Source organism: Camelus dromedarius, chromosome 21 (assembly GCF_036321535.1).
Source record: "Camelus dromedarius isolate mCamDro1 chromosome 21, mCamDro1.pat, whole genome shotgun sequence".
NCBI classification, from domain to species: Eukaryota; Metazoa; Chordata; class Mammalia; order Artiodactyla; family Camelidae; genus Camelus; species Camelus dromedarius.
The window spans coordinates 37,157,677-37,168,499 of record NC_087456.1 but is presented as its reverse complement, the minus strand read 5'-3'; the positions used below and the strand labels follow the sequence as shown (position 1 = coordinate 37,168,499).

The 10,823-nt window shown below is 61.8% G+C and overlaps 1 protein-coding gene across 3 annotated transcripts in view; it reads left to right on the top strand.

Annotated features, from left to right (window-relative positions):
• The first annotated feature begins 6,584 nt into the window (after positions 1-6,584).
• LAD1 (ladinin 1) overlaps positions 6,585-10,823 on the top strand; it is a 31,060-nt gene continuing 26,821 nt past the window's right edge. For 2 of the 3 annotated variants that reach the window (XM_064477322.1, XM_064477321.1), the window contains exon 1: positions 6,585-6,678. In XM_064477322.1, coding sequence (XP_064333392.1) covers positions 6,641-6,678 — 38 coding nt within the window. In that variant the 5' untranslated portion in view covers positions 6,585-6,640. The remainder of the gene's footprint in view (positions 6,679-10,823) is intronic. The other variant, XM_064477323.1, reaches the window with a different exon arrangement.

The following is a 10,823-nucleotide window of genomic DNA, read 5'->3' as shown; positions in this document are numbered from 1 at the left end:
GCCTGACTCAGAGCAAATGCCTGGAGCAGAGCCCGTGGCAGGAGGGCCCTCTGGCTGCGGAAGGGACCTCCGGGAGGAGGTCCTGTCCCTCCTGTTCCTGGCAGGGCCAGGCCTAGCCCGCCCAGTCCTAGCCCAGTTGGGCCCCCAAGTGGTGATGGGCTAGAGGGCTAGGCCTGGCTCCCCAGGTTGGGGGCGGTGAGGCTGCCTCCGCTGTGACCACGAGTAGGGCATGCGCAGGAGTCACGGCCTCTGGAGAGAGACTCATGGTTCTCCCAGGCCCTGTTGACCGCAGAGGGCCAGCACGACCCGGCCTGGACAGGAGCAGAGCAGAGCCAGGAGCTGGGCCTCCCACGAAGACCAGTGTCCACAGCGCACTTTCTCTATGACAGGCACCGCTCTGTGCATCTTGACTAACTCATCTAACCTTCACAACACCCCACAGAAAGGGACCATCACCATTCCCATTTTATAGATGGGGAAACTGAGGCACAGAGAGGTCAGTGCCTTCCCGAGGTCACACAACTAGCAAACGAGGGGCTGGGATTTCACTCAGCCAGTCGGTTAGAGCCCGTACGGTCACCATGCTTAATATCACTCTCTATCAGAATCACGTCATTACGTTCTTACAAAACCCTCAGAAGTACACCTGTTATCTCAGCTTCACGCATGAGGAGATGGGGTCTGGACAACTGAAGTAATTCGCCACAGGTCACGGGGTTTGACAGGTGCAGGCTGGGGACTGCGACTTGGGTCAGCCTGCCTTTGGGGTTACCCTGTTCTGGGATCAGAGTTGCCTGAACAGTACCCAGCCTGCCACTTTCCAGAAGGCACATGGCCGGGGGTCAAGGGCAATGCATATGCACCTTGGAGTTCACCTGACTCCACAGAGGGGAACATTCAAATGAGATGCAAATACACCCAACAGCAGGGACAGGGACTCTTGGGGGCTGTCTCTGCAGCTGGAGAGGGGCCTGGTGCTGGGGCCTTGTCCTCGGAAGGAAGGAACGACTAGTGCAGAGTGCTGCCTGCTGCCACCCTCTGCCTGCCGCAGAGCCTCGGGAGGCCAGCTGCTGCTCCCCTGCCCCCGCCAGTCCTCGGGCTCCGCGGGCACAGGAGGCTGAGCCACTGTCTGTCCGGAGCCCGCCTTGCAGCAGGACGGTCAGGACAGGCCCAGGCCCAGGGCTGCAGGGACTGAAGTGCCCCGCCAAGGAGGAAGCCAGTTAAACATTACCCCAGTGGCCCCCCACAAAGTGAGTCAGACTCCCCGCAGGGCGCTGGGCGGGCCGGCTTCGTTCCAGGTGGGTGACCAAGCTGCCCAAGCCTGGGACAGGTCGCCAGAGCCGGAGCGGACGGCAGCCTCCTCTCCTGACCCCAGCGGCTCTCTCCTCACAGTTCCCAAAGGTGGCCAGCGCGGGCCCTTCACTGGAGATGAGGGGCGGGCCTCCTACCCCGGAGACACACTCCTAAGCCGCCCGGGAGTTCCCTGAGGCCACAGCTGAGCAGTGGGAGCCTCCATCAGCCCTCGGCTCTGGTCACAGGGCTGCAGCCAGCATCCGGAGACCAGAGAGGGAGGGTGGCTTGCTCAAGGTCACAGCCTAACCGGGAGGACTGAAACACAGGTCCCTGGATTCCCGATCTGCTGAGAAGATGGATGTGGGCAGAGCTTTGGTCTCCCAGCCAGAGGCAGGGGCCTGGAAGGCCTGAGCAGGTGTCCACTGATGGCCCCGGCTCAGCACCCACTTGGCTGCACTGGTGGGCACAGGCTGGGTGAGCCCGCCCTGGGTCCTAGGCTCAGAAGGACGGCTCAGCCGGGCACCAGGGAAGATGCTCCCACCTAGGCGCCTGGGGGAGGTGTGTGTGTGTTTCCATTGGAAGGAGCGAGCCTGGTGAGTGTGTGCCCGTGTGCATGGGCCTGTAAGTGCACAGGGCAGTGGTCTGCCTGCCAGTGAGTGTGAGGGACATCCATGTGTCCCTCGTCACAGAACCTTCCAGATGCAGCTCTCCTGATCAAATCTCTGTGACCCAATTCTCTGCCGCTCCACTGCCTGCTCAGGAAGCTAGGGCCCCTGCGGTCAAGTCTCCACAAAGCTGCGTGTGTTCAGTGAAAGGATTCTCCTTTACTCAAGTATGCATGCCTTAATTTTATGGTTTTAGTATTAAAATATCCTTTGCTTATGGGGTGGGAGGACAGGAGGTGGTAATTGCTTTTTTAACGTTTTTACTTCTCAAACCGAAACAGTGACAACACCATTTGGTTATTCACATTAAAAAAATATATTATGAGTTTCTAAAAAGTCAGAGTCAGGGAACTACCGCCCTGGACTCTCTAGGGTGTGGTCCGACCACCTCACAGTGGGAATAGGACTGACACAGCAGGGTGACTTCCAGCCCTGCTGGCCTGGGGCTGGGGGTCCCCTGTCTCCACTCTGGGCTCTCTGGGGAGAAAAGCTGCCCTGTGCAGTGCAGACAGGGCATAGGGGCCGGGGATCCCAGAGCCCACACTGTTCTGGGGAGGGGAGGGGTAGCTCCTTCCTCCCACCGACTGGGGAGTCTTGAAAACTGCTGTCCTTCACCGGGTTTCGTGGTGCGATAAACCCTGTGTCTGCGGATCCTCCCCAGAGGAAGTGACCGGCACGTGATCATAATTTTTAACGTACGTGCAGGTTAAAGAATCAAGTGATGAACGCTCCTATGCGACCACTCATTTGAAGAAGTCAGGTGTTGCCGCTCAATACATTGCGATGCTTACGGTGGAAAATGAGATGCGACTGAGGCAGTTTGCTGTACGCCTGAAACTCACACGACATGTAAATCGCCTTCGCTCCCACAGCAGCAAAGAACAAGGGCATCGCAAGCGCCTCTGGAGCCCCTGTGCGCCCCCTCCAGCCGCAACCCTTGTCTCCACAAAGGTGAACACGGCTGACTGTCAGTTTTATGTGTTTTACTCCCCTGGTTCCCTGGGTGATGTCGCTGCATGTTTGTCGCCCCTGAAACGACACATTGCTCACTTCGGCATCTTCCTGTCGCCCGGGTGTACATGTACGCTTCCTGCTTTTTCCTGTTTGTTCAGTCGATGCCAAGGTTGTAAAATTCATTTATCTTCTCTGCTGTGGAAGAACGAAATGACGGAAACACGAACACTGACTCACCCATCTTCCTGTGGGTGGACACGTGGGTGTCTCCCCGAGTTTCGCTCCTGGAACCAGGGCTGCTCTGAATCCTCCCGAGCTCCCTGCTGCCCGCGGTCAAGGGCTTCTCCCCCAGCAAGTGCCGCACACTCTTACCTGCAACTCACCTGCCGGGAGGCTGATGTCTCTGGTCCTGGAGGACGAGGGTCCTGGGTGCTGAGGGCCCCTGGCTCAGCCTCCCGTGTGACACCAGAAGGGCTCCCAGGCTGTTCGCATTTCCCATTCTCCTTCCCAAAGCAAGTTATTGTGATTCTCCAAACCTACTACACTAAGTGCTGAGGAGACACCGAGGTGAACAAGACACCCCTCCTCTCCTCAGGACGCTCGGGGAGGCAGGACGTGGGCTCAGATGCTCTGAACACTGGCCCTGCCCCCGTGAGCCACCCCTTCTCCCACTGCCCTGTACGTACCCTTGGGCAACACAGGCAAGCTGTCTCCAGAGCTCCCGCCCCCAGCGTCTGGCCACCTGCTGGACAGCCCACCACTGCCGTCTTCAGGGCCCCCGTGTTCTAACAGGTGGAGGCCAGAGATGCTGCTGCCACCTCACAGTGTGCGGACAGCCACACGGCAAGACCATCAGGCCCCAGAAGTCAAAAACGCTCGAGGCTGAGACCCTTGCCTTACCCCCCGCACCCGTCCCATCACGGACCTGCCTTCGCCGGCCCCTCAAGGTAGCGAGTGGGAGTCACCTTGCTGGCTCCTTCGCCCTCAGCGGTCAGTTCAATGGCCATTCGGCCTACCAGCGCCCCTGCCAACACCTCCTCACCTCCTGGTGGGCGGCGCTCCAGCTTCTTCTTTCTTTTATGGACTTGACGGTAGCCCCTCGGTGGCCTCCCCCTCCAGCTGGACCCTTGTCCCACTGCGGCTGGGGCTGTCTCTCAAAATCCCGTGGGCCTTCCCACTCCAAGGCCGTTCGCCTTCTCAGTTTCCTCAACTCCCTCCTACTCGGCAGGGTAGAGGCCAGCCCCCAGCACAGCGCAGCCCACGGCCCCCTGTCCTGTCGGCCGTGGGAGGCATGTGGGGCTCCAGGCACAGGAGTCCTCTCTCTGGGCAGAAGTGCCCAGATGTCCTTTCCTCTGGAAGCCGCCCCATCCCTTCATTAGACTCAGTCCCTCCTGATGACACAGCGTCGGTGCTGAGTAGGGCTGGGTGTGTGCATGCTCAGGAGGGCGCGTGTGCACGCCTGCTCATGCAGACATGTGTGAGCTTGTGCACCAGCACACATCCGTCCCTGCTGCCAGAGAGGGGCTGTCGTGAGGCCGGGAACCGAGCCCTCAGCATCTCTGTGTCACTGAAAGCCAGGGCTCTTTGCTGATTGCAGTGGGTAGGATTACATTCCTCTCAATATACGTTCAACTCCTGACCCCTGCTACCTGTGAAGGCGACCTTACCGGGAAATGGGGTCTTTGCAGATGTAAGCAAATTTAAATGCGGTCACACTGGATCCAGGTGGGCTCTGATGCAAGGACTGATGTCTTTATAAGAAGAGAGAAGTCTGGACACAGGCACAGAGACACAGGGAGGGGTCCATGTGATGCTGATGGCAGACACTGGGCCACACAGAGGCCACTGTGCTGACAGCACCAGGCCTGGGGCCTGGCACAGGGAGGGCATCTGGGAAAGACACAGTGCCGGCCCTCGAGAACTTTCTGGGCACTATGTGTACTCAACCTTCCTTGTCTTTGGGTTTTTGTGTCTAGAGAGAGGGTGCTGGAGTTTGGGCTTTTAGAGATGTTTCCGACTGTCCGCTGGCTTAATGAAGTGTTCCTAGAAGGCGGGCTTCAAATGACTCAGAGTGTTTTTCTTTCTCAGTGGCGGTGTCTCCACTGACAATGTATGGGAAGAACGTTCTCCAGGTCCCCAAGGGCCAGCAGGCTCCCCGGGAAGGGCCGGGCCGGGGATCCCAGCATCCCAGGACATGGGTTAGTGTGCCCCTCTTCCTCTTTCCCCGGAAAAGCCAGTGGCTCAAGGCTCATCTTGGTCTCTGCAGGGCCCTCGTCAGCCCTCACACCGCTCACCCCAGTGTCACCAACACTCAACAACCAACTCATTTCACCCCCACAACCTGGAGGGAACTGGACAGGTGCCATCATTTCCACTACGCAGACCAGGAAGCTGCGGTGATTTGCCCCAAGTCACATGGTGCACACGGCAGAATCAGAGCTCAAAGTCAGGTCTCCAGGCTCCCAGGGTGACCTGCATTCCTTGAACCTCACCCCTCACCTCCAATTCCAAGAAGGAAGGCTCCTTGGAGGAGAGGGCATTTGGGGAGGGAGACACCTTAGCAGGCTAGGGGTGTGTGTGTGTGTTTGTGTGTGTCTGTGCGCAGGCTCTGCTCAGCAGCTGGCTCGCCCTTCCCTGGGAGATCTCAGAGCTGGAGGGCCCTGTAGAGACCACCAGCCCCGGGCCCGGGTCTGTACCCCTGGTCTGAGGCCAGGCTGGCAAGCAAGGCCCAGCAGGACGCGGCAGTTCCATGCCGCCCTGGTCTTCCCCTCCAGTGCCTAAGGCTGCTCTTCATTCCTCTCAGAGCAGGAGCCACAGCCGCTGACCTTGCAGGTCTGATGCTTCAGGAAGATAAGAGTCCCCTGCTAAGCGACTGATCCTCTCTGGTCCCCTGAGGCTGGCTCCTGGACGGGCCGCAGGCGGCACCTGAGCCCCCGCACTTGCTCCAGAACTCCAGTCCTAGTTGTCTGTTCACTGCTCTCTTCCTTCCCTTCCTTCCGGGGAAAAGCCGAGCCTCCTCCGCCCATCTCCACACCCGGCCCCTCCAGTGCAAAGTCCAGACGAGCCAGCGGCGAGAGGATCTCAGACATCTTCGCTTTGTCAGAGCACTGGGCACTCCAGTGTTTGCAGAACTGAGCCGCGACACTCACGTGGGGAGGGGCGGGCTTGGCCTGGAGCGGGCCTGCAGCTTTGCACTCGGCACAGGGCGAGCGCGCCCAGCTCTCTCCTGGGGCCTCGGGGTCGTGGGCCCTGGGCGGCGCCGCGGGAGCCAGGAGGGCGCTGCAGACCCGACTCCCTGCGCGGCCTCTCATCTTCCCGCCCGCTTCCCGCCTGGGTTTCTCGGGATCAGGCGGAGAGCTCGGTCTGACCCCCTGCCCTGGGCACCTGCGGGAGGGGGGCGTGCGGGCCCGGCTGGTCCGACAGGTTCTGAGCAGGAAGTCCCCGCCCCCGCCCCGCGCGGCCCGAGCGCCCGTCCGTCCGCGCGTCCGCCCGTCTGTCCGGCGGCCGGGCCCGGGCCCGCGGCGGGGCAGCCGGGGCGGGGACCGGGGCGGCTCCGTCCGCGACGCCCACACCCACGGGCCAATCCCGGGCGGCCGGCGGCGCGCGGCTGCGCGGGGCGCGGGGCCGGCGGGATAAGAGGCCAGGTGAGCCTACCTGCGCCGGCGGCGGGCGGCGGGGCGGCGCCGAGCGGACACGACGCACGCGGCGGGCGCGCGGGCTCCGGCGGCATGTCCGTCAGCAGGAAGGACTGGGCCGCACTGTCCAGGTGAGCCCGCGGCCTCTCCGGGGGGCTGGCCGGTCCTGGGGGGCGACGGAGCTGGGGCCGAACTGGGGCGGCCCCAGGTGTCCCGGCTCTCCATCCGCCTCCTTCTCCTCTGGGGACCGAGGCACAAGCAGGCTGCCTGGGAGCGCTGTCCCAGACTGGAGAGGCCGTTTTGGGGATGGAGGAGTCGTTAGGGAGTTATGACCAAGCCTCATTTCCTGGGAAGCCCCCCTCGCCGATCTTGGTTCCCTGCAGGGAGCTGTGAGTGGCCCTAGATGCCTCACAGCCCCCCCCTTGGAGAGGAGGAGGGGGCACAGGGCCAGGACCGCCCTGAGGGTCAGCAGGACAGGGGTCAGCGACCAGGACCAGAGGGGGACAGGTCCCCTCCCACTGGTAAGGCTCAGGTTCTGAGTGTGGCATTCTGGGGTGGTGTCTGCACTGGGTGACTTCAAGATAGTTGCTGTCCCCCTCTGTGTTTCAGTCTTTACTTGTGAGCTGGTCCTTCAAAGGGTCAGGGGACTGGGTATCTTATCCCTGCCTGCTGGACATCTGCTGGGTCAGAGAAGGGTGGGGGTGTTCAGGAGGCGGCACTCCTCATGCGGTTGGTGACCCCTGGACTCCTCTTGGAGTCACCCTGCACATCCCCTAGAGATGCTTACCCGAGCATCTTCACCTCCGATCTCTCCATTCCCCTCCCACAATTTTGTCCCCAAGGAGACTGAGGCCCATGTAGTCATGGATCGGAGTGGGGTCCCTACTTCTTTGACCCCAAAGGCTCTAGCCAGTAGAAACTGGCCTCTTGGCCCCTCTCAGGTGTGGATTAGCCCCCTCCCAGGCCTTCCTCATCAAGGTGATCCCCATCTGCCCCCACCCAGGGGCCCTGGAGCTTCGCCGAGGTCTCAGACCTGGCCTCCCTATGGCAGTTCATTCTCCAGCGCTGGGGTCCTCCCCGGACTCTCAGACCTCGCTGTTCTGAAGCGGTTGTCTGGTCACCTCCGTCCAGAAAGAGGGAGGAGTATGCCCCAAGGAAGGAGGAACTCATGCTCTGGACGTTTGGACCAGCTGCCTCAGGGGCTGGACACACCCAGGGAGGGTCTGTGCTGAGGGCGGGGCCGGAGGTCAAGGCCTCGGACTCTGCGTGCAGGGGGTTGATGTGGGAGTGTCTGTGCTTCCAGGTGGGGCGTATCTGTGTCAGTGTGCCTCCGTGTGCACACAAGTGTGGGCCCCGTGTAGGTGAGTGTGGTTATGGTCTGCGGAGTGCCAACAGGTCCGGGTGGGTGGTAGGTCCTTAAGTGGTTGAGTCTGGGCCTTGGGAGTCCGACTTTGTTCTGGTGTCTGTTGAAAACCACAGGACAGTGTGTTGGGTTAAAAACACAAAGCAGACACGACTGACTCAGGAGCTCTCAGTCTGAGAGCGTGCCTGGATGTGTGTGTGTGGGGGGGTGCCGGCTGGGCAGCGGGGGTACTGGAACTTTTAAAATGGGAGCAGGGTCTGGTCTTGGCTTGTCCCGTGCTCAGATGGACCTGGTCTCCTGTGGCTGCAGGGGCGGGGGCCAGTGCCATGGGATGTCCAGGGCAGCGAGGGACACCCCCTAGAGAGCCGGTCCTGCCGCAGAGCTCCTGGCCTGCCTCCCTGCTGGGCCCCAGCCCTCCCCAAGCCCTGTGGGCAGACACAGCTGTTGCCAGCAGTCACCCCGATGAGGCACCTGGAGCAGAGGGCCCTCCCGTCCCGCTCCCTTGTGAACAAGCCTCAGCTGGCAGGAGGGAGGGGCTGTGAGTCATAGTCAACTGAGCCTCCCAGGCTGGGAGGCCTGGGAGGAGGGTGTGAGGAGTGTGGCCCCAGACAGGGCCCAGGTGGGCAGCCGAGGTCCAGCCTACCGCCCTGCCTTGGCACGAGGCAGAAATTCTGACACTCCAGCCCTGGGACGGGGACAGCGGTGAGCTGGTTGGCCAGGGGCCCCGGTCAGCGGCCTTGCCCTCTCCTTCTTGGGCCCGCCTGGTGAGGGGTGAGGCTGGGCGGGCCTGTCCATGGGGGGTGAGGGGTGGATCTGGGAGCGCCCGGGACTGAGCGGCGGTGGTTAATCATTTCCCTGCCTGGGCCTTGAGCAGCCCTCGGCTCTCCCTGACACCTCTCCCTAGACTATCAGTGCTGGAAGGGACCCCGCTGGCCACCCGCAGTGACCCCTCATTGCGTGGAAGGCCTGTCCCCCTCGGGGGTTGCACAGTGGCCAAAGGCCACGCGGCCAATCAGAGCTGCGTCTTCTGGCCCAGGGCCCGGCCTGGGCGCCCTTTTCTCCTCTTCCAAGATGTGCAGACCCATGCTCTTTGGGCCCCAGGGTTCCCAGGATGCTCTGGGGTGGCCTTCACACCCTTCCCTGCTTTAACCAGAGCCCCTGAGCCTCGATCTGTCGATCTGTTGTGCGATGGGCTTCCAGATGGAGTTCAGCTGGGGGAGAAGTGTTCTGCTGGTACACCTGAGGGCACTCACTCCCCCGCCTACCCACAGCTGCAGCGAGTGCACAGGAAGAAGGCCCGAGGGAGGGAGCAGAGCCAGCTCAAGGGAAAGAAGTCCCTTCTCCTAAGGGTGGAGCTGTGAAGTCAGGAGTAGGGAGGGTGGCAAAGGGATGTGTGTCCCCAAATAAGGCTAGGAGGTGGAGGACAGGGTTTTGGGTGGGGGTGGCAGGGCAGCTGCCCAGGGCCGTGGCATCAGCTGGTGAGAGCTGCCTGGGCCGGGGAGCCCTGCATGTCCTGAGCCCCACAGGCTCCCCTGAGCCCTTCTGACTGTGCAGGTGTTGGGCTCCCTGGTCGATGGGGCCTCGCTCTGCTTTGGAGCTGTGCCTCGCAGGACGTCTGTCTGTCCCTCCTGCCACTTGGGCTTGTGGTTAAGGGCCCTTGAGAGGCTGACCTAGGCTGGAACTCGGTTCCTTCTTTTCATCCTGTCCTGTTTTGGCAGCGCTGCGAGCCCCTGTGAGCCCCAGAGCCCTCATCTGCAAAATGGAACAATTGCACCTGCCCCGAGAAGGCCATCGGGAGGCCTCAGCACAGCCGGGGCCCTGGCTCCTCCGCCCTTTGTGTTTTGATTCCCTGTTCATATTCAGCAAGCATTTGTGTGCCCTTGAACGCCCAGCCCTGTCCTCGGCCCTCGGTTATCATGTATTTATCACGGGGCCTCAGCTGCTGCCCCTGCCAGCTCCCCGGGACCCTGACCTTCGCCCTCCTCCCCTCTTCTTCCTCATCGTTAGAGGAACACGCTTTGCTTTGTGGAGATGACATGTCTCCCAGGGTGGGGTGGGGTTGACCACATCACTTGGGTGACCGGTGGGGTCTTGATGCAGAGCTGGGGGACACTCCAGGATACCTGGGCCCCACCTCCTGCAGCTCCAGCCCTGGGACCCTGCAGGGCGATGGCCCGCCTGGGAGTGAGTCACTTCCGAGGAGACCAGGCTCTGACAGATCACACACCGTGGACGTCTCAGGCCCCGTAAACAAACCAGCGGCTCCCCTGAGGGCTGAGGCCTGTGTGGGAACCAGGTTGCTCAGGCCCAAGGAATCCTGGAGGCTCCGCCCCTGGCTGAGGCCGGAGGTTTGGGGAGGAGGAGCGCCTGGCTCTGTGGGCCACTCTCCCCAAGGAAGGGGCATCCCTCAGCTTTGTAGGGTGCGGCTGGTCCTAGACTGTGGACTTGGGCAGGGCTGGGTCCAGAGGAGGAGGGAAGGACGCCAATGTGGCCCCAGAGGAAAGCGGCTGAAGAGGGCAGTGGGGAGGCATGGGGCAGGGGGCCTGGTTCCTAAGGAGTAAGTGAGTGATCTTGAAGGCCCAGGGAATCTGGCTTCCATCTGTGGTCAAGGCCACGGGGAGTCCTCCCCATCCCATGCAGGGGGAGGGGAGACCTGACTGAAGAGGGGGAACTGAGGTTTTCACCGAGAGCTGCCCTGATGGTCAGACTTGGGAGGTTCTGGAAGGTTCCCTTCCAAGGGCCCGGGGCGTGGGCAGATGCCATGTGGGGCCTAGGGTTTGCTCCCTCTCGTGCTCCTGTTTATCAAGGCGGACGTGGCGATTCCTGGGGAGGAAGGCTGACTCGCCACGCTGTCCCACGTCTGCCGGCACGTGTGCGTGCTGCTGGGCGCCGCGGTGGGTGCTGGAGATGAAC